The following is a 25,001-nucleotide window of genomic DNA, read 5'->3' as shown; positions in this document are numbered from 1 at the left end:
CTCATCACTCAGCTGTCAAGCCCCTTCTGGAACATCATCTTGAGGTCGTGATCATGGTAGTGATGGTGGTGGTGATGATGATGATGGTGGGATCTCCATTCATCTTTACCACAGAGGTTGATGGTGAGTGTGCTGGTGGTGGTAGTGACGATGATGATGGTGGTGGCGAGGGTGGTGGTAGTGATGGTGCCACCCACTCATCCACCCACTCACTCACCCACTCACCCACCCATCCACCCCATCACCCACTCACTCACCGACCCACTCACCCACCAACCCGCTCACTCATCCACCCGCCCACCCATCTTTGTATCCCCACAGCCGACTTGGTCTGCAACTATCCATTCAGCGAAAAGTTCAAGGACGTTTCGGCGTCCCCCGGAGGGATCCTCATCGGCGTTGGGAGCGACAGAGACGTCAAAATTTGGTCCGGTTGCTCTTGGCGACCGATGGGGGCGACGTTTGATCGGATATCGATCGGAGGCCGAGGTCGGGGTGCCGCAACGTCGAGTGGAGACCTCTACGCGTGGGCGAGAAACTACAACAAGTTGTACTACTACCACGGATACGCGTGGTACCACGTGATGGGTGAGATGATGATTTCCTTTTGCCGCTGCTATTATTAGTACCACTACTGCAAGCATATCATTTTAAAGTAATACGTCAACTCATTCACCCACCCACCTACTCACCCACTCATTCATTCACCCACCCACTCACTCACCCCTCACTTACCCACTCACCCTCCAACCCACCTACTCACCCACCCACTCACCCACCCAATCAACCACCTTACCCACCCACTCACCCACTCACTCACCCACTCGCCCAACTATCCACCCGCTCACTCACCGACTCAATCTTTGACCAACTCACTCACTCATTTACCACCCACACAAAATCACTCACCTACTCACTCACTAACCCAATCATCCACTTACTCACCCACCCACTCACTCATCCACTCACCCACCCACTCCCTGACTCACTCTCTGTTGAATGTACTCAGCGGTGCCAATGATATTCTACACAGCAACTCACTCACCCACTCAATCACTCCTTCACACATCCATTCACTCACCCACTCACTCACTTAACCACTCATTCACTCACCCACCCACTCAACCATTCATCCATTCACTCACACATCCACTCACCCACCGACCGACTCACCCATTCACTCACCCACTCAGTAACTCACCCACCCACTCACTCACCCACCCACCCATTCATTCACCCACTCACTCACTCACCTACTCACCCACCCACCCACCCACTCACTCACCCATTCATCCACCCACTCACCCACTCACCTACTCACCCACTCACTCACCCACCCACTCACCCAGCCACCCACTCTTCCACCTACCCACTCACCCAACCACTCACTCACTCACTCACCCACTTAATCACTCACCCACCTACTCACCCACCCACCCACACACTCACTCACCCACCCACCCACCCACTCACCCACGCACCCACCCACTCACCCACGCACCCACCCACCCACTCACTCATCCACTCACTCATCCACCCACTCACTCACTCATCCACTCACACAACCACGCACTCACACATTCACCCAATCCGTCACTCATCCACTCAGTCACTCACTCACCTACTCACCCACCCACTCAAACACCCACCAACTCACCCAACCACTCACTTAACCACTCATCCATCCATTCATTCACCGATTCACCCATCCACCCACCCACTAACTCATTCACTTACCCAACAACCCACTCACCCATTCATCCACCCACTCACTCACTCACCTACTCACCCACTCACTCGCAAACTCACTCTCTCACCCACTCACTCAATCACCCACTCACTCACCCACCTATTCATCCATGCACCTACTCACTCACTCACCCACTCACTCACTTAACCAATCACTAATTCACTCACCCACCCACTCAACCATTCATCACCCACTCACTCACTCACTCACCCACTTGCTCACTCACTCACCCACTTACGTACCCATTCACCCAATCACTCATTCATCCACCCACTCACTCACCCACCGACCCACTCACCCACTCACTCACCCACTCACTCAGTCACTCATCTACTCACCCACCCACTCACTCACCCACCCACCCATCAACTCACTCACCCACTCAATCACCTTCTCACCCACTCACTCACCAACTCACTCATTCACTCACCCAACCACCCACTCACCCATTCACCCAATCCCTCACTCAACCAATCAGTCACTCACCTACTCACCCACCCACCAACTCATCCACCCACCCACCCACTCACTCATCCACTCACTCATTCACTCACTCACTCATCCACTCACACAACCACGCACTCACTCACTCATCCACTCACACAACCACGCACTCACCCATTCACCCAATTCCTCACTCATCCACTCACCTACTCACCCACCCACTCAAACACCCACCAGCTCACCCAACCACTCACTTAACCACTCATCCATCCATTCATCCACCGATTCACCCATCCACCCACCCACCCACTCACTCATTCACTCACCCACCAACCCACTCACCCATTCATCCACCTACTCACTCACCTACTACCCACTCACTCAATTGCAAACTCACTCTCTCACACACTCACTCAATCACCCACTCACTCACTCACCCACCTAATCACCCATGCACCTACTCACCCATCCACCCACTCACCTACCCACCCACCCACTCACTCACTCACTCACTCACCCACTTACTCACTCACTCACCCACTTGCTCATCCACTCACTCACTCATCCGCTCACCCACCCACCCATTCACCCATTCAATCACTCACCCACTCACCCATTTACACACCCACTCACCTACCCACCCACCCACTCACTCACTCACTCAAACACCCACCCACTCACCCAACCACTCACTTAACCACTCATCCATAATTCATCCACCCATTCACCCATCCACCCACCCACCCACTCACTCATTCACTCACCCACCAACCCACTCACCCATTCATCCACCCACTCACTCAATCACCCATTCACTCACTCACCCACCTATTCATCCATGTACCTACTCACCCACCCACCCACTCACCTACTCACCCACTCACTCACTCACCCACTTACTCACTCACTCACCCACTTGCTCATACACTCACTCACAAACCCACTCACCTACTCACCCACTCACTCACTCACCCACTTACTCACTCACTCACCCACTTGCTCATACACTCACTCACAAACCCACTCACCCACCCACCCATCCACCCACCCACTTACTCACTGACCCACTTGCTCATCCACTCACTCACTCACTCATCCGCTCACCCACCCACCCATTCACCTATTCACCCATTCAATCACTCACCCACTCACCCACTCGTCCACTCACCCACTCACTCATTCACACAAACACCCACCCACACCCATATACACACCCACTCACTCACTCACTCACCCACTTGCTCACTCACTCACCCACTTACGCACCCATTGACCCAATCACTCATTCACCCACCAACCCACTCACCCACTCACTCACCCACCCACCCACCCACTCACTCATCCACCCACCCACTCACTCATCCACTCACTCATCCACCCACTCACTCACTCATCCACTAAGACAACCACGCACTCACCCATTCACCCAATTCCACACTCAGTCACTCACTCACCTACTCACCCACCCACTCAAACACCCACCAACTCACCCAACCACTCACTTAACCACTCATCCATCCATTCATCCGCCCATTCACCCATCCACCCACCCACCCACTCATTCATCCACCTACTCACTCACTCACCCACCCACCAATTCACTCACTCACCCACTCACCCAACCACCCACTCACCCTTTCACCCATTCCACTCAGTCACTCACCTACTTACCCACCCACCAACTCACCCACCCACTCACCCACCTACCCACTCACTCATCCACCAATTCACCAATCCCTCACTCACCCACTCAGTCACTCACCTACTCACCCACCCACTCAAACACCCACCCTCTCACCCAACCACTCACTTAACCACTCATCCATCCATTCATCCGCCCATTCACCCATCCACTCACTCACCCACTCACCCACTCACTCATTTACTCATCCACCGACCCCCACACCCATTCACCCACTCACTCACTCACTTAACCACCCATTCACCCAATCACTCATTCATCCACCCACTCACTCACTCATCCACTCACCCACCGACCCTCTCACCCATTCACCCATTCACTCACTCACCCACTCAGTCACTCACCTACTCACCTATCCACCCACTCACCAAACCGCTCACTCACCCACGGTGTCACTCACTCACCCACTTATTCATCCACTCACTCACTCATCCGCTCACCCACACCCATTCACTCACCCACTCACTCACCCACTTGCTCACTCACTCACCCACCCACTCATCCATTCACCCACCCACTCATCCACTCACCCACCCACTCACCCTCTCACCCATTCACCCATTCCATCACTCACCCACTTATCCACATACTCACCCACTCACCCACTCACTCACCAACTCACTCACCCATTCTCCCACCGACTCATTCACCGGCCCGCTCACACTTAATTGATTAAACACAGCTGGACCAATTAAAATTCATCTTCGTCTTAACATCCCACTGCTATTGTTAGTGTGGGAGTCAAATTCCGTGTTTATTTGGTTAGCCTTGCTGTATCATCATACTCATTGACACATTGAGACCCATAGAGCTACACAAAGATTCATAAAGACTGATTGAGATACATTCACGTCAATAAATATCCATAGACACCTAAAGGTGCATAGATAATGTTAGAGATTAATAGAGATACGTATCTACCCATAGAGATACATAGAGCCCCATAGAGATACAGATACTCATAGAGATACACAAATACCCATGGTGATACACAGAGATCCATAGAGAAACCCAGAGACCCATAGAGATACACAGCCTAGAGACACAGCCTACTCCTAGCGTGCCCTACTCTGGCTACGCTCTCGGGTCCTCCGGCTACAATTACCCTAGGGGAGGCTACCTGACCCGACCCAGCCAAGGTGCGGGTCTAGACTCTGGCTTCCTCGGAACTCGCCCTTACAAGGACGTAGAGCCGGGAGTCCCAGAGTCCCACCACTGGCCCGAACAGCGTCCCTGCCCTTACAAGGACAAGCGGGAAGAGGGGGTCCAGGGTCCTAAGCTGGCTGGTCTTGAGTCTTGAGCTGCGACTGGCCCTGATCGGCTGGAGAGGTTCCCTTTTATGCCCCTGTGCCCATCGAGGGGAGACGTTGCGTGGGATCTTAGATCCCCCGCAGCCCCCCCCCCCCCCCCCCTGGCGGTACGGGGCACCCTTGCAGATGGACCTCGTCAACCACTGCCGGTAAGTGTGGCCCTTCTACGGCACCACATAGATACACAGAGACCCATAGAAATATACAGATATACACAGAGACCCATAGAGAGACCGATATAAATACTCAGAGAACCATAGAGATACTCAGAGAGTCATAGAGATAAGTAGAAATACATTCAGATCCATAGATATACATAAACACTCATAGAGATACATAAAGGCCCATTGAGATACATAGAGACTCTTGGAGATTAATAGAGATCCATAGAGACTCATGGAATTAATAAAGTTGCATAGAGTTCCTATGAGTCCTGACTTTAGGCGACCCTATATATAAACCACCCTTTATAAGTAGAAACCCACTTTCTATTAGGAAACAATGTTAATAGGACAGGTTACATACATTGAACCACACCCTATATATACACATTAATGAATGCGTGCAGTTGGAGTGCAGCAATGCACAGGCAGAGCTGCACCTTGTATATGCACCTGGAAATGCGACTTTAAGTGAAGCAGCGCTAAGTGAAACCCATTTTCCCATAAGAAGAAATGTTAGTGGGGGAGGTTACATTCCTGGGGTAATATTCTACCACAATTAAGTAGGCACAAAAACTTCTTAACATATGAACCACCCTATATATATCATAATAGGTTTTTCCCATTTTTCTGGCAACAACACAGGTGTTAAGATGTCAAAACACCAAACTGAAGCCTTTTACAAGGAACCATGTCTGCATTAACTACAATGCTTGTGGTCAGAATGTAGCATCGGATCACGTACACGCATGTGTAGATCTGTAGATGGGCTGCACTATGCATCTCTCTATGTATCTCTGTGATATCTGTCTGCTTATATGTCTGTCTATATGTCTCTGGTTCTGTGTTTTATCTCTCTCAAATTTAACATTCTCAGGAAGAACGTAATCAACCAGGTAGGGTGTTGACTGTTATGTTATCCGATGCTCTGTTGTATTACATTACATTTCTAAGTATACTAGATTTGTGTTTCTATTTCATTTATACCTGATGATGATTGCTTGTGTTGCAATCGAAACGTCGTATTCTAGTATTTAATTTATTATTTTATCTTTATACGTGACTTTACCGAAAGAACCAAAGAGTAATTCCTGCAGTCACGAAAGCTCCAAATGAAATATATGCATTGTCTTTGAAACTGATTGGTTCACATCAGAGACAGCTTCCTTTAGAGCCTAGTCTCAAACAGTTTTAGACCAGAGGACGCCAAACGGCTCTAAAGAAAGCTGTCTCTGGTGTGGACCAATCAGTTTCAAAGACAATGCATATGTAGTGGCATTGTTTGGTGCGATTGCCACTACTCATAGCCGGTAATACCGGCCGCGTTTCAACAGGGGGCAGAATGGAGGCTGAGCCGGCTAGTTAGATAGAGTCAGGCCGTTGGGCCCAGGTAATCCCCGGGGAGCATCGTGACCAGGGGTGCGGACCCCAGATCTCACAAGGAGTCTGGGGGGATGACGTCACACTCCAGGTCCCTCGGGAAGATTCCAGAAGGAAGGTGTGGCTAGGGCCGGGGTGAGCTGGGACTGTGTATAAAAACGGGTCCCTGAACGGGCCCGTCAGTTGTCATCCACTTGAAGACTCAAAAAACCACCTGGAAAAACCTGGAGCTGGCGGTCAGACCCGAGGACCTTGGCTGCGTCGGGTCAGGTTAGCCTCCCTAGGTCCCGCTAGCCGGAGGACCCTTAGCGGACAGCTCTTCCAGTGTGTAGGGCACGCTAGGGAGGAGGACATACAGTACCTCTTTAGGATATCGGGTGGAAGGGCCCGTAACCCCCTTTGTGTTAAGCTGCATCGTAATTGAATAATAAACGTGTTGCCTCCAGAGAAGCCTTCTTCCATTTGTACCCACTACACATACTATCAGAGCATTTATTTTATTTTCACCACAAGTATCTGTGGTTAATGCAGACATGATTTTTTGCAAAAAGGTTTCCGTATGGTGTTTGAACATCTTATCACCTGTTTTGTTGCCAGAAAAAAGGGTAAAAACCTATTCTCATATTTTGACACTGGCAAAGGAGGTTCCATGATGTAGCTGCTCACTCTGAGCTCTCATTGTCCTGATATTGCATTGTTTTTGTGCTATTTGCCTTTTGGTGTCCTCTGGTCTAACACTGTTTGAGACTATACTCTAAATAAAGCTGTCTCTGGTGTCGACCAATTAGTTTCAAACGCAATGCATATACTGTCAGATCATGTTTTTTGTTTGTATTTTTACCGCAGGTTTCTGCGGTTAATGCGGAGAGTTTGGGGTTTTAACATCTTAACACCTATTTTGTTGCCAGAAAAAAGGGTTAAAACCTATTCTTATAATATTCTTATAATATACTACGCTATACACTACACTATTACACACTACACTACTATACACTTCAATACTATACACTACACTATGCACTACAATACACTGCGCTATACACTACACTTTTGGCTAAACATGGAACATAGATGGTCAGCGCATCGCGTGGCGCTTTCAGATGCACTTTTGCAGCCCGTCTGGAAGACTCTTCTGTTCCGGTGTTAGGAAGCCACTGGAGGCTGTGCCTTTCTAAATTATCTACATTGACAAACTCATTTACTTTATAGAGCTGCTTGTTGTTGTTGTCGTGATGAGTTTGTTGTTCTTCGCCCACACATCCGATTAGCACAGTTGGCTATGTAGGGTGTGAAAGAAGTTTAACGTGCATGCAGTAGCACGGTGGGATACGTACGGTGCGAAGGGAGTTCAACAGGCATACAGTAGCACGGTGGGATACGTACGGTGCGAAGGGAGTTCAACAGGCATACAGTAACACGGTGGGATACGTACGGTGCGAAAGAAGTTCAACAGGCATACGTACAGAAACAGAGATGAGGGACGCCAGTGATATTCAGCACCACTTGCATTTCACGGTTCGTGAGTTCAAACCCAAAAAGGGGAAGTGTCTTTGTTGGATTCATTAATATTAGAAAAAAGTTGCCTTTGCGAAATGTCACTTCCCTAAAACTGTGAGAAAAAAAGTTACAAACAGCCACGGCCTTGAGACCCAGAGGTCAAATCGCCGAGTTTGGCCACAACCGAATATCACTTTTAAAACATTGAGCTATGCAATCAATTTTTTTCAAACGCGACCTGGTTATCACAAATTATAGCTCAAACGAAGTGAATTATCATCACGTGCTAATGTATAGCAGCAGCAACCAAATAATCTAAACGCACGTTTCTACAGACCCATAGAGACCCAAAGGGACCTACAGAGAGAACCACAGAGACCCACACTCATAGAGAACCATACAGACCCACCGAGGCACACAATCCTCTAAATGTGTGACGTTCGTTCTAAACGTGGAGAGAAAAAGCGGAGCAGCTGAAGAAAAATCCATGCTACCACGACAAAGAGACACGCAATCTCCAAATGTACAGCAGTCGTCAGGGTCGGAATCTAACCCAAAACCTCCTGCATACCAGGTGAGCTAGTTAACATGTCCCTGCCACCGCGGTACAAACAAGTCGACTGTGAGGTCCATTAAAATGTCTGCAAATGCAATCGGGGGAAGTGCTGTGGCCAGCCATCAGGGTTGCGATTTCCGCATGGAAAATGCGGAAGGAGGGTTCAAATTTTCCCGCATTTTTGCTAAAGTCAACCGCAAACGGTGGAAAGACTACTCCTATGACCGCGCGCTTTTAACAACACGTTAATGCGTTCTATTGGAAAGGATATATGCAAGTCCCAACATCACGCAGGGCTTTGAGCTACTGATTGCAATGAATATATGATTTCCGCATTTCCGCACAAGAACCACATACTTTATTCAAATGCAGAGCCGTGATTACGAGCAAATGTACTTTATTCAAAGGCAGAGCGTGATTACGAGCAAATGTACTTTCTTCTTCTTGGTTCTTTCGGTAAAGTCACGTAGAAGGGAAGTAATAAAATAATAAAAATAAAACATAATTAAACAATTCTCACGACGTTTCGGCCACAACGCAAGCAGCCGTCCTCAGGTGAAGAATGAGACAATGCCAAGCTAGGAGCTTATATATAAGCTGCGTTGGAGGTGGAAGAAAGAGCGCCTTAACAAAAGAATGTGCATATGAAGAGGAATTTAGCATATACATGGAAAATGCGTAGGAGGTGGGCGGGGGGGTTTCAAAGTCATATTATGCTCATGCATTATGCAGGATCAACAGCACCAAGGGGGGGTGCAGGGATTAGCAGTAACAAAGGAAAGGAATGTTAATGATATGTAGCTGCAGTTACTCAACAACCACGTAGAAAACTAAAGTTTTTTATGTAGTTTATACTTTAGTTTTCTACGTGGTTGTTGAGTAACTGCAGTTACACATCATTAACATTCCTTTCCTTTGTTACTGCTAATCCCTGCACCCCCCCTTGGTGCTGTTGATCCTGCATAATGCATGAGCATAATATGACTTTGAAACCCCCCCGCCCACCTCCTACGCATTTTCCATGTATATGCTAAATTCCTCTTCATATGCACATTCTTTTGTTAAGGCGCTCTTTCTTCCACCTCCAACGCAGCTTATATATAAGCTCCTAGCTTGGCATTGTCTCATTCTTCACCTGAGGACGGCTGCTTGCGTTGTGGCCGAAACGTCGTGAGAATTGTTTAATTATGTTTTATTTTTATGATTTTATTACTTCCCTTCTACGTGACTTTACCGAAAGAACCAAGAAGATGAATCCCTGCAGTCACGAAAGCTTTAAATCGAAATGTACTTTCTCTTCTTCGCATTCTTCCAGCGCTTCATGTTGTCTTCGGCATCAAAGTTGCTGAGTTTTGGTCCGTCGCGGGCGCAAACCATAAGCGCGTTCAACTGCTTGCACGTGAGGAGCGACCGCTCCTCGGTCTTGATGTTGTTTTGCAGAGAGAAGGCCCTCTCGCAGTCGACAGACCCGTGCGCCAAAGTCGCAGCGATCTTGATGAGCGTGAGGATCTTGGGGTGGGACTTTTGCATGTGCGAGTTGCTGCACACGACCTTGAGGATCTCCGTCGCGCCGACGCCGCAGAAGCTGCCGATGGCAAAGTACTTGTAGTGGTTGTACTCCGTCACGAGCTCGGAGGAGGAGGCGTCCGGCAGGTAGGTCTTGCCGAGCGCGACGATCTCGTGCACGCCAAAGGTCTGGATGTGCGCCGCCTTGGCGATCTCGTCTGGGTACAGCATGGCGAGCGCCCGTACCGTGGAGTGCGTCTCTTCTGGGAAGCGCTCTTCGAGATGAGCAACAAGGCGCTGTACGTATTCGCCCCCGGCGCGAAAGGTCGCCGCCACCTCGTCCTCGTCCTCGGACTGCACGTTGCCCCCGAGGCGCTCGTTGAGCTCGAGGAGCGCCGGTGTCGAGACGGTGTCGAGCGTCAAAGTGGTCAAGAAGGTGTAGCGCAGCTGCAGGACGGTCACGGCGACGATGCCTCCAACGCTCACGATGTGCATGTCGTCGGCCTGCAGCGCCGTGCTGAGCATGTTGAGGATGCCGCTCACGTCCGATATGAGCGCGATCCAGACGTGGTAGGCCACGCAGCGCAAGTAGCTGTAGTACTTGGCGGCGGCGACGGAGCTCGTGTCGTCCGCGAGGTCCTCGGCCACGGACTGGGCGAGGCGGTGCATGTTGTGCAACGACTGCCCGCGCGAGAGCCAGCGCGTGAACCCGCCGAGGAGCAGCTTGAGGTGCGGGGCCCCGAGCTTGTCCATGGCCGCGCTGAACAGCTCCTTGCGCGGGAGCGACCTCTTGAAGTAGTTGTAGATGCCCGCGACGACGAGCATGCGCTCCTCCTCGTACTCGCTCTCAGCGTCTTCTGCCGCAAGAGCAGCACGGTGCGCTGGGCAATGTGCCGAAACCAAACGTGGAACTACTGACTTGAGGCGGGCGGCGACGCCCGTGTTGCAGCCCGTCATGACGGACGCACCGTCGCTCGCGAAGCCGATGAGGTCCTCGATGTCGAGGCCGCGGCCATCGAGCAGCTCAATGATGGCGTCAAAGACGGCCTTGGCACTGCCGCTCGAGAGGGAGACGACGCCGAGCATGCGGATGCAAATGGCGTTGCAGTATACGTAGCGGCCCATGACGACGGCGTTCTTGCTAGATGCCACGTCCGTGCTCTCGTCGCAGCTGATCGAGAAGAACTTGGCCTCGCGCATCTCGTGCACGGTCTTCTCCAAGATGGACGTGCTGCAGATCTCCACCATGTCGACTGCGCTGTCGCGCGAGCAGTATGAGCCGTAGGTGCCGCTGGCAGTGGAGAAGGCCTGCTTGCCCGCATACGAGTTGATGCTGGTCTGCACGAGGCCGCAGATGTGCTCCATCATCGAGTAGGGCAGACTGTGCTTGGCAATGAAGTAGCCGCACCGCAGCGCGTGCGAATGCCAGAGCGTGTAGTCGGCGGCGCCCGACTCGCCGGCCGCCGCGTCCATGCTCTTCTGCTCCTGCTCGCCGCTGCGCTGGAAGGCCAACTCCAAGGCCGACTTTGCTCGGAGCGTCTCGGCGGCCTTGAGGTGGCCAATGCTGTCGCCGTGGTTGACGATGCGGTCGAGGGAAAACTTGCCCGAGACGCCCGGGGTATATCCTTTGTTGCCCTTGTGGAAGATGCACGACCTCGGCCCGGCGGCAGAGCACGTGGTGCAGAAGAAGGCGCTTTTCTCCTCGTCGTACATGAGCCACAGGCGGCCGAGGAACCAGCGCTCGAGGACGATAGGCTTGCTCTTGGTGGTGGGGGTGCTGCTCATTTTTGAATCTGTGTGTGATGTTATGAGCTATTATCGTTAGCAGTAAAGTGTATTTATTTGCAGTAGGTATAGAGTAGCTACGGCAGAGGCAAGTGGGTAGACGCGAGATATGTGCGCCAACCGCGCGAGTACGGCACCGGTATAGGCGGGAATCGAAGTCACGATTTGCGGAAGTCTTCCCAGGAATCACCGCAAATTGCGGAAATTTGTGCGGAAGAGGGTCACAGAAACTACCGCGAAATGCGGTCGAAAACAGCATGTTTGCGGAAATTGGTGCGAAAATCGCAACCCTGCCAGCCATGCCCAGAGTGCTCAAATGACAACTTTGTGGCGTTGTCATCAAATACCTGCATCTCCCGAAAGGGAGGGAGTAGGGTTAGCAGTAATAAATGGGAGGAATTTTAATAGTAAGGAGCTGTAGCAGCTAAACCACCACGTGAAAAACTAAAATATAAACTACATCTGTATCATCAATATACCAAATATACTCTCAAATAAGCTGAGCTACTAACAGTAAGTCATACATTACAATTCTACGTCGCAAAAAATATAATATGCCTCCAGCTAAACTTTTTTCTCTTACATCACACGGGACTACCCCGTACTATATACTGCCATAGACAAACCCAACATTAAATTATATACTGCACTACTATACACACCCTACTGTATACCACACTGCTGTATATTCACTATACAATTACGATACATTTCGATTTAAAGCTTTCGTGACTGCAGGGATTCATCTTCTTGGTTCTTTCGGTAAAGTCACATAGAAGGGAAGTAATAAAAAAAACATAATAAAATAATTCTCACGACGTTTCGGCCACAACACAAGCAGCCGTTCTCAGGTGAAGACCAGGTCTGTCGAGGCGACAGCGTCTAAAAGAAAACACCACCACGCTTGGAGCGTCTATTTAAGCTGGTTTGGAAGGGGGGGGGAATGCGCATTGACAAAATAATCTGCATATCAAGAGGAATTTTGCATATTTATGAGAAATACAGGAATGCGATTAGTGCTATTTGTGAAATGCTAATCCTGCATAATGCCCATGCATTATGCAGGATTAGCAGCATCAAAGGGAGGGGGATAGGGGTAGCATTAATAAAGGGAAGGAATGTTAATAGTATGTGGCTGCAGAAACTAAACAACAACGTAAAACTCTAAAGTATAAACTACATAGTATTAAATTGTATACTATATTACTATACACTACTCTATGTCTTAGAATAATACATAGTGTAATATTACACTATGTATTATTCTACCCACCCAACTGTATACCACACTGCTGTATATTAACTAAACAATATTGATACTATATATTACCTTATACATTGGGCATTATGCAGGATTAGCATTTCACAAATAGCACTAATCGCATTCCTGCATTTCCCATAAATATGCTAAATTCCTCTTGATATGCAGATTGTTTTTGTCAATGCGCATCCCCCCCCCTTCCAAACCAGCTTAAATAGACGCTCCAAGCGTGGTGGTGTTTTCTTTTAGACGCTGTCGCCTCGACAGACCTGGTCTTCACCTGAGGACGGCTGCTTGTGTTGTGGCCGAAACGTCGTGAGAATTATATTATTATGTTTCACTTTTATTATTTTATTATTTCCATTCTACGTGACTTTACTGAAAGAACCAAGAAGATGAATAAAACCCTAGACAACGAGGCAGACACTAATTATCATAATTGCATACATTCGCATAATTACATACACTAGCATAACTTAATACAATGACACCTTCCTAATTAGCATACCATTATTTATATAATTACATAAATTTGCATAAGTTTGGATAATTTGACATTTTGCAATTCCCATTTAGTTTTTATTATTTTTATTAATTTTTCAAGACCCAATATATACAACGCCTGTATAAGCATGTATTTAAACAATGTATTATTTGATTACTAGCGGTGAGTACCCGGCGTTGCCTGAGCGAAAAAGGCAGACACATGTAGTTACACACGCAAATCCATTGATACACAAAAATAGAGTTACACGCACAAATGGACTCTCACATACATACATACATAGACTGAACAACAACCGCCATTCGCCAGTAAGTGGCGGTGACGTCACCACAACGCTTGTACCAGGCTATGTGCACCTTGAGGCCATGTAAAGTGTCGAACGCCTGCTGGCAAGAGGTCACGGGGCAAACCCAGATGGCACAGGTCGACTGACTGAGACGACTGGCTGATGCAGCACCTGTGGCCCCTACTGTGGCAACTTTCTGTGCTTTAGCCACCCGGCGCTCCGCTCGTTGTTGTGAGCGTCGCTCCTCCACCCTCCGTTGTTGTTGGAGGGTGACTGCCTCCAACTGGCCAGTAGCGTCTTTCAGGAGCCTCCTCCACAGTGGCCGATCTTGACACGGCTGGTACCAGTCATCCGCAAGTGGACTCAGCTCCAAGTCTTCCTGTAGCACATAACTCCCATCTCTTCTCCAGCCCGTGCCGCACCCGTTTAGCCCCCTCGATCCGGCGGAACAAAAGCTGTTTAGGCATGTGGTGGCTGGCCATGCGGGCTACATGACTCAGGCAACGCCGCTTTGCCTGCCGGAGGTCACCGATGGGACTTTGTCCACATCTTTCAAGGATTTGTGAGCTCCTCACACAATGCAGCCTAGTTAAAGCCAGGATGGATTGTAGGCAGGCCAGCCTAAATGTTTCTAACTGGCGAAGATGTTCCATTAGGGGGGTCCAAGTTTCACAAGCGTAGAGAAGGGAGGGAATGACCGTGGCCGAGAACACCTGAAGCTTCGTACGGAGTGATAGACCAGGTAACTTCCACACAGCGTTACGCATCCAATTAAAAGATACTGCAGCTCGACTGATTCGGAGTGAGACCTCTGCTGTTAAACCGGAGCCGGTCATTAGCACACTGCCCAGGGAAACTCTCCACTGTCTCCACAACTGGCCCATCAATTGGGAGTTGTGGGGGTGGAGTGTCCGATGGTACAAAATAGCCAGGCAGGTGCTTAGCTTTGGTTGGGCTGATGGTAAGGCCCCACCTGTTGGTGGCAAGCTCCAGGTTCAGCAGCAGCACCTGGAACTCCTCCTCCGAGTGAGCAGCCATTAGCAGATCATCGGCATACATAACGTGGTTGAGCAATAGGGAGCCATCCCTTGACCGCACCCGGGCATCGATCAGCCTCCCATTGCATCTGTAGCAGATGGGAATTCTTCCGGTACAGTCATTGAAGGCTCGACGAACTACGTGGTCCAATGTGGGAGCCAGAGGACATTCCTGTTGCACCCCAAGGTGTAAAGGGAATTGCTTTGACTCACGGCCACGTAGCTAAGACGCGGGGCCGCTCACCATCATGAAGGTCCTTAAGGATGGTGATGAGTGGGTTCGGGACTCGGAAAGCACGAAGAGCAACCCAGAGGCCAGGCCTACTGATGGTATCATAGGCCTTGAGCAGGTCAATAAAGCACACGCATGGACTAAGATGCACACATGGACCTACAGACACGCAAATAAATGAAGTTACACTGACTAACATGGAGGCATGCACACACAGCGACTAACACACACGCACATGGACTGAGACACACAAACACATCGACTTACAGACACACACACATATGGACTCACACATACATAGACATGTACTTGAGATACGCACACATGGAGTTACACACACACATCGACGTACACACATACAGCGACACACACACATACATAGAGTGACACACACATTGCCGTCCACACACATACACATGTCGACTGTCACACAGACATCCACTTGAGATATAGACACATGGAGTTGCACTCACATATATGGACGTACACACATACAGCGACTCACACACACACACCGACTCGCACACAGCAATACGTGGACTAAAATACACATTGACGAAAACACACATGTACTCACACACACATATGGAATAAGACACACACACACATGAACTTACACATACATAGACTGACACACACATAGCCCTACACACACATACACATATGGACTGTGACACACAGATATCTACTTTAGATACACAGACATGGATTAACACACATATGGACTAACACACAGACGCATTGACTTACACACACACATCGAGTGACACACACATGTATAGACTTACACACACATGTGGACTAACACACACATATGGACTGACATACACATCGACGTACACGCACACAGATCGACTGACACACACACATGGACTAACACACACATAAACACTTTTGACGTTGTCCGTTCGAAAAAGACACCCACATGGAGTGAAAGACACGCATGGCTCTACACGCACACACATATGGACTCAAAGACACACACATGGACTCACACACACACACACATCGACGGGCACAGCAATCCCCGATGATGGCACAGCTATCAGTATCGCAGTACTACGTATGAGTAAATAGCGTGACGTGAGCGATGAAAACAATAGAAATGCATTGAAGAAATAAGCAGAAATCACAGACTGGCAGTAGACCGTGGCAGCGTTATAAAAGCGCATCAAAAAAAGGGGAAATTGAGCAACCCAAAAATCCAAAAAGAGTTTTGTGTACACAAACATAATTATTGTAACATGTCAACTCGTTTCATAATGGTAAACAATGAACCTGAGTAGTTATCTTCACAAAAAACAGAATTATTGTAACATCTGTGAACTTGTTTCATAATGGTAAACAATGAAGCTGAGTTTTTATCTGCACACAAACATTATTATTGTAATGTTTGTCAACTAATGTGTTTAACAATAATAAACAATGGACTTGAGTTGTTAGCGTAAGAAGCAAGGAAATTTGTACTTAACATAGGCGTGTTGAGGCCTTGTGCGATGCGTAGCCCCCATCCTGGCCTACATTGGCGAGGCGCGGAGTTGGCACGTTGCCAGGCTAGGGGCTGGGCCGCTACCCCCTCTCCAACATCCGCCGCCCGTGCAATAATAATGCTATGTAAGCAGTAAAATATTATTATGTACGGAGTCTGTAGTATAAACTGAACGCATCGTGTTGGGGGGGGGGGGCGAAGAGGACATGACACTGTGAAGAAATATCCGCAGCGTGATGTGTGTACGTGTTGACTGTAAAACGCGTAAAAGAAAATGTCTCCCGTGAGCTGGAGCGAACGCGCATGACTTGGCAGGGTCCGCCCCCCCCCCCCGCAATTGGCGTCACTTGGTACAGTCGATGTCGTGCAATAAGTAAATAATGAATAATAGAAACGGCACAAATGTGTTAATTAAACTACTTTAAAGTTTACGGACGGGAAAACGGAATAGCCTATACCCACCACGGGGCTTAGGGCGTGCCGCCTGGCAAATTATTTCAGTGTTAAACACCACCGTCCGAGAGCCAAATCCCCCGCAAGCGCGAGCGCACGGAGACTTTTATATATAAAGAAGAAGAAGAAAGAAAGAAAAGAAAGAAAAGAAGAAAGAAAAGAAGAAAGAAGAAGATTCGCTTCCATGTGTAGAGGTATTACGTAACGGGGTGTGGCGAGCTGTTACGTTGGGGGTGTCTACATCAACGTCCGCAAACGGTCACCACCCTGGTGGGCTGTGTGGAGGCTGTGGCTGGGATCCCTCACGGCCCCGCCCCTCGGGGGGGGTTGGGTATATAAGGCTGTGAGAGAGAGAGAGCTGGAGGCAGTCGTCGGAGTCAGAAGACAATGAAGAGCCAGTGAAGATTGAAGAGCGACTAGCCTAGCCCTGGGACTACTCCCCTGTCTCGCAGTTCTTATAAGAGCCGAGCAGGGCAAGCCAGGGGCGACCTCAGAGAGCGAGGTCTGGGTCCCTGTGAGGGCCAGACTCGAGTGGCTGAGGGTCGGGCCTGAGCCGAAGCTGGGCAAGGTCAGTTAGCCTTCTTTAGGAAGGTCTGAGATAGAGGGGTGTAGTAGGAGCTAACGAGGAACGTTAGCTGAGGAACACATCCTCTAGTAGAATCGGGTGAAGGGGCCGTTACCACTTCAAGTGTGAGGGTTCACTACGTGCTGTATCGTAGCTCTTGTTAATAAATAAGTGTTGCCTCCATCGACGTCTCCTGCGCTACTTACGCTCTCGTCTCAAACGGTGTTTGTATTCTGACCACAAACAAAACATTGTGGTTATTGCAGACATGATCCCTTGTAAAAGCTTTCAGTTTTAGTCTTTAACATCTTAACACCCTGTATTGTTGCCAGAAAAAAGGGGAAAAACCTATTATCATTTTGTGTACTGGCAAAGGAGGTCGCATGATGTAAACCCTATATATACTTGAATTTTCTAAACAAATGTATGAATATGAACGGATGTGTGCAGATGGTGTATTCACATTCACTGGCAGAGCCCCGGGCTACATCTACGCCACCAGCTCCAAGGGCGTCGTCTGCGCCAGGGCGTCTGCGCCCAGCAAGCGCCCGTCCTGGTTGACGACCTCAATAAGTTTCCAGATCAATGACGCCAACATTAATCTCGTAGGTTGCTCGCCCAACGAATGCTGGGCCTGCGACGACCTATACCGGCTGTGGCGTAAGCCCAACGTTGACTGCGCCAACACGACGTGGGTGAGGGCGAGCGGTCCAGACGCTCCGGCTTTGCCCCAGAAAATAGAGGTGGACTCTGCGGGTGGAGTCTACCTCCACGGAAACAATGGGCTACTCTACCACAGGTTGGAGTTGTGATGTTAAGACTATGGGTGGAAATGTTGAGTCTATGGGTCTCAGTGCTGAGTCTATGGTGCAGTGCCAAGTCTATGAGTGGTAATGCTGAGTCTATGAGTGAGTACTGAGTCGATAATGCAGTGTTGAGTCTATGGGCATTGCTGTGAAGGCTATGGTGCAGTGTTGAGTGTATGGGTCTCAGTGCTGAATCTATGGGCAGTGCTCAGTCTATGGCTATGTTTGAGTCTATGGTGCAGTGTTTAGTCTATGGGCAGTGTTGAGTATATGGGAAGCAGTGTTGAGTCTATAGGTGGCAGTGCTGAGTCTATGGGTGGCAGTTCGGAATATGAGTAGCAGTGCTTACTCTATGGATGGCAGTGCTGACTCTATGGGTGGCAGTGTTGAGTGTATGGGTGACAGTGTTGAGTCTATGGGTGGCAGTGCTGATTCTATGGGTGGCAGTGTTGAGTGTATGGGTGACAGTGTTGATTCTTTGGGTGGCAGTGCTGACTCTATGGGTGGCAGTGTTGAGTGTATGGGTGGCAGTGCTGACTTTATGGGTGGCAGTGCTGATTCTATGGGTGGCAGTGCTGAGTTTATGGGTGACAATGATGAGTGTATGGGTGGCAGTGCTGACTCTATGGGTGGCAGTGTTGAGTCTATGGGTGACAGTGTTGAGTCTATGGGTGGCAGTGCTGAGTCTATTGGTGACAGTGCTGAGTCTATGGGTAGCAGTGCTGAAACTATATACTCTTAGGTTTTTTTCAGTAAAGTCACGTAGGTAAAAAATAAAAATAATAGAAATAATAATAGAAATAAAATAATAAATCACGATGTTTCGGAGGCAACACAAGTCTCCGTCATCAGGTGGGACCGTCACAGCTGAATTTACTCACTTAATACAGTAAATTCAGCTGTGACGGTCCCACCTGATGACGGAGACTTGTGTTGCCTCCGAAAAGTCGTGATTTATTATTTTATTTATTTTATTTATTATATTTTTTTTACCTACGTGACTTTACCGAAAAAACCTAAGAGTATGAATCCTTGCAGTCACGAAAGCTTCAAATCTAGAAGTGCTGAGTCTATGGTGCAGTCCTGAGTCTATGGTGTATCTGTTCTTCTCGCAGGGCTGTGAATGAAACGGCGTGGACTCAGCCAACTCCCAATGGATTATTTCTGTCCTTCACTGTACACGAATCTAACCTTATCGAAATAGAGACCACCGGGACCATACGTATATGCAAACTGTGACACCCTTGGGACATTGGCATACTCTTCCACTCACACGGTTATTCGCTCAACCACCCACTCACTCACCTGTTCGCCCCCTTACCCACCAACTCACCCACTCACTCGCCCACCCTCTCACTCAACCACCCACTCATGCACCCACCGACTCACTCAACCGCCCACTCATACACCCACCCACTCACTCACCCACCCACACACCCACTCTCTCACCCATCCAATCTCTCACCCAAATACTAATCCAGCCACTCTCTCCCATTCACCCATCTACTCTGTCATCCACTCTCTCAAATCCCACTCTCTCACCCACCCACTAATCCACTCATCAACCCACTCTCTCAACCACTCACTCATTCACCCATCCACCAACCTATTTACCCACCCACTTACTCACACACTCACCTGCCCATTCACCCACTTACCCGCTCACCCACTCATTCACCCATCCACTCGCCCTCCCACTCACTCACTCGCCCGCACACCCACTCACCCACGTGACAGATACGTGGTAGTGGTAAGTCTTTTTATTGTTGTTGCGTTTTGAGGTTAAATTTAACGAAATAGGAACATTCAACAAAGAGTGAAATCTGCGGAACTTCGATGGAGAGTCATTCAGTAGCCTTTATAGAGACACCTCGATATACAAACATGTTATCTGCCCCGCCTGGTTATGCCGGAGGTCTTGGGTGATCGCGGTGGTGATGGGGGTGATGTGGATGGTGGTTGTGATGATGGTGGCGGGGATGGTGGTGATGGTGGCGGGGATGGCGATGGATTTATTCTTCTAAAAAACAAATTCAATGTAAAAATGAAATATGAAAACATTTAAACAATTGTGAAAATTACGTAAAATATGTTAATGTAGGTGATTAAATAAAACTAGGCGCTGTCATTAAGAATGTGTTTAAAATGTGTTTGTGTAGTGCTCGAACCGACACGACAGCTTCTTGTCTTTCCTCGTTACTTTATTCCACGTATATAGTTCCACATCTCTCCCGTCAATACCGCTCAATGTTCCTCCACTCACACCGACCCACAACTCTTCGTCAACACCGCTCAATGTTCCTCCACTCGCGCGCCACGCTCCACTGGCCTCGCTCGCTCCCTCTCCTCTACTCCTCCGTCGACTCTCCTCTCCGCTCTCTCTCTCCAGCTCGGCTGCTCTTTATCAGCTCCGCCGTCCCACTACGTCGTAACTAACCCTGTTCTCCTTCCGCGCTCCAGCCACTTCCTACTCTCCATCGTCTCTCTGATGCTCGACGCTACTCCGCTGCTACCCTATGCTATACTCACTCTCTCCACTGCTACCCTATGCTATACTCACTCTCTCCACTGCTACCCTATGCTATACTCACTCTCTCCACTGCTACCCTATGCTATACTCACTCTGCTGCTCCGTTTCTCCATCTGTCTCTCCTCCCAGGCACGAACTTTCGCCTCACTCCACAACCCCTTATTTTATCCCCGAACCTTTTAACCCCTAATTAATGAGGCCGTCCCCCGCGACGCCACTCGCCCCCAGCCACCGCTGCCACGTGGCGTTGTTTTTCCAGACACACCGGCGCCAATCTCCGACAACAGCCCCTCTCGTCCAGTCAACGCCCTGCACCCTTAATTACCCCCTGCCACCTGCTACCACCCGTAGACATCACGCAACCTTAATTTGGAAAACAACAACGACCAGCCAAACAGCGCCCTGTGTCCTCATTTGCTCTCACTGTCCGCCGCGTGCGCACACACCGACTCCAGTGCGTGACGCGTATCCCAAAGGTGTACTGGGAACAGCTCTGACTCCCAGCCATGTAGCTTTACCTGGGCCTGCCCACCATCATGAAGGCTCTTAATGATTGAGCAGAGAGTCAGGGACTCCGAAAGCACGAAGAACAGCACAGAGCCCAGGCCTCTTAATGGTGTCATAGGCCTTGATCAGGTCAATAAAGCAGAGATGTAGGTCTTGTGGGAATTCCCTACACCTCTGCTGTAGCAGACAGACAGAACATATGGCATCTGTGCAGGACAGCCCTTTCCTGAAACCCCATTGGGGCTCTGCAAGCATCTCCTCAGCGTGCCTGGGAAGGCAATGTTGAATACTAATTTTTGCCAGAGGGGGGCAACTATAGCATCCTTCCAATCCTGCGGAACCCTTCCTGTGGTCCAGACATTTGTGATGATGTCATGTAGGGTAGTTTGCACACAGATGCCATCCTCCCCCAGCATTTCACTTGGGAGATCGTATCTGCCCGGCGCTTTTGATCACTCCTCGTACTTCCACCACAGCTGACACTTCAGCTAACCACTCAGAAGGGGTGGATACTTCGGCCAATATTTTAGGCACCGCAGCCCTGTCAGGTTCATCCCCACCTTGTCCCATGATGTTGTCTGGGCTGAGGAAATTACTCTCCCCCAAGACCACACAGAAATGCTCTCCAAACCTACATACCTGTTCAAAGGGGTCGGAGATTGGATCGCCGTTCTTTCCCTTAAGGATAGTAATAGGTGAGGTGCTGCAAATTACTTTAATGATGGATTTAGTTATTCGTGATTCGGACTGAGGCATATTCCATCCTGTCAGCATACCGCAGCCACCACTCATCCTTATAGCACTGCATGGCTCTTCGAATCTCCGAGCTAAGGCTGCGGTAAGCCTCCTCATTCTCTGATATTGGATGTTGTAGACGACGGGAGTCAGCCTATCGTTTTCTCTCAACCAGCTGGAACACCTCCTTCTTCAGCTGGGGTCTCTGGGGAGGTGTTGACTACATACTCAATGCAGCCATTGCAGCTGCATGAGCCACAGTCATGAACCTCACCCATTTCCCCTCCGCATCAGGATGGGGGATGCTGTCAACCCCAGCTGCAAGCGATGTTGAAATTGCTGCTTGCAACTATCTTCACCTAGCTGATACCAGGCCACTGTGTGTGTGAATGGGTTCCACCACCGGAGTAGAAGAATGGCAGGCACATCCTACAAATTACAAACCGATGGTCAGTGGGCAGATCAGCTCCACGGTAGGCCCTATATAGTCCAGCAGATGTTCTTGCTTAGACTCGGCGTGCATCCATTATGTTATGTAGATGCGCCGATTCCAGAACAGGGTGTTGGTAATTACAAGCCCATCGGCTGCGCAGATGTCTAGCAGCCTCTTCGTGTTAATATTGAGCTGATCTGGCCTATGCCTTCCGATCACTCCAATCATGACCCACTCAGGCATTAAAGTCACCCAACAGGAAGACTCTATCCTGAGGGGGCACTTTAGCTAGCACCTTGGACAGGAGGTTAAACAAGGCATCTGACTCATCGGCTTTGTCTGCATCTCTCTACTGATGCTCATCTTTGGTGGGAGCGTAAGCAACCATTCCCATTGCTCACCTCTAGTTGATGGGGAGGTGAGTCCACTGTAGCCTGTAACTTACAGCTTCTTAGACACCACCGCGATGCTCCCACACCCCCTTCATTATTTTGTTCAAAAGAAGTGGCACTCCCTGTTGTTTGGCAGTTTCCTACCCCGAGTGGAGAACTATCCACCCCTCATGATGCTTGAAGCCAGACCCTGTATTTCAGAGGTCCAGGCAGTACTGGTCCATTTCATGACAGAGGAGAGGGAGCCTCTCCTCCACAACCAAACATTCCATTAGGTCCACAAACACACATAATATAATTGTGCCTGGGAACCGAGATTCCAACCATATGAGCACAACTTCCCACGTAGATATGAGGCTCTGTATGACGCCATGAGTTTATATTTGAGTCTATTGTTTTCTATGTGAGTATATGGGTATATATGCGAGTCTATGGGTATCTATATGAATATATCGGTATCTATGTGAGTCTATTGATTTCTACATGAATCTGTGGTTATTTATGTGAGCATATGGGTCTATATTTGAGTCTATTAATTTATATGTGACTCTGTGGGTATCTATGTGAGTATATGGGTGTATGTAAATCTCTGGTTATCTATATTAGTCTGTATATTTGTACGTGAATCTGTTGGTACGTATACAAGTCTATGAGTATATATGCGAGTCTATGGGTATCTATGTGAATCTGTGGGTGTCGATAGGTCGATATTTGAGTCTATTTATGTTTAACTGAGTCTGTGGATAGTTATGTGAGTTCTAGATTTGAAGCTTTCGTGACTGCAATGGTTCATATTCTTAGGTTTTTTCGGTAAAGTCACGTAGGTAAAACATCAAAATTAATAAAAATAAAATAAAATAAAGATCACGACGTTTCGGAGGCAATAATAGTTATGTAAGTCTATATAATAATAGTTATGTGAGTCTATATAAATCTATGTCCACGGTGAAGTTAATAGTGCACATCTATGACAGTAATCAACCAGGGGAGCAACAGTGCCTGAACGATTAACCTACACAGCAAGGCTCACAGCGCTCTCATGCTGGGTCCACGTCACCTCTCCTGAGAAGCCTAGCAGAGGCCGGCACAGGAGCGTGGACACGAGGCTATTGTGATGCTGCCGTCTAGCACTTTGAACGCAGGGAAGAGTGGAGCACCGAACTGTACGTAACAGTAGGTGTGCAAGTGGACCCGTGCCTGTGAAACATCATAGAATGACAGTCGGTTCATGTCACAGTCCAGTAGAATGCCCACCCTGTCGATGTGGCAGCCGCTACGGCCACCATCGCAGCTGATTTCAATGTTGGTTTGCAGTGCATCATGAAAGGCACTCAGGTTGCCATCGTCCTCGTCATCATCATCGTCTCTGTATTCGATGCACCACGACTCGGCATTTCCGCCCAGCTCCGCATCGCTGGTTTTGCCCCTCCGCTCCATCGACCTGCAGCAGATGCCCACGCACCACCCGTCGCACTCGCTCACGTCCACCTCCCAGTAGTGTAACCCAGAGAAGTAGCCCTCCTCACACAGCGCCTGCCTCCAGTAGGAGAACGCCTCACAGCCCTCCGTCACGTCCCGCCGCCTCCTGAGGGGCCGAGACAGGCTCAGGGCCTTGCCACCGTCGTCTGCGTCCAGTTGGTAGTGGAGTGAATCTTCATCAAGGGTTGGGCTCCTGAAAT

The 25,001-nt window shown here is 49.2% G+C and overlaps 2 protein-coding genes across 7 annotated transcripts in view; one reads left to right on the top strand and one right to left on the bottom strand.

Annotated features, from left to right (window-relative positions):
* LOC133339339 (uncharacterized) lies at positions 1–20,490 on the top strand. Its single transcript, XM_061547464.1, has 4 exons — positions 1–123; positions 322–588; positions 18,370–18,718; positions 19,841–20,490. Exons 1-4 carry the CDS (start codon positions 54–56, stop codon positions 19,962–19,964), a joined length of 810 nt encoding a protein of 269 aa, XP_061403448.1. The 5' UTR covers positions 1–53; the 3' UTR covers positions 19,965–20,490.
* LOC133339337 (E3 ubiquitin-protein ligase TRIM21-like) overlaps positions 20,471–25,001 on the bottom strand; it is a 37,785-nt gene continuing 33,254 nt past the window's right edge. For all 6 annotated transcript variants that reach the window (XM_061547463.1, XM_061547462.1, XM_061547460.1 and 3 more), the window contains one exon: positions 20,471–25,001. In XM_061547463.1, coding sequence (XP_061403447.1) covers positions 24,394–25,001 — 608 coding nt within the window. In that variant the 3' untranslated portion in view covers positions 20,471–24,393.

Source organism: Lethenteron reissneri, unplaced genomic scaffold, assembly GCF_015708825.2.
Source record: "Lethenteron reissneri isolate LAM-NWPU_2019-01 unplaced genomic scaffold, ASM1570882v1 scaffold_1845, whole genome shotgun sequence".
In the NCBI taxonomy this organism is placed as follows: Eukaryota; Metazoa; Chordata; class Hyperoartia; order Petromyzontiformes; family Petromyzontidae; genus Lethenteron; species Lethenteron reissneri.
Note: the sequence above shows the minus strand (reverse complement) of the source record. Positions and strands in the feature narration are given on the sequence as shown.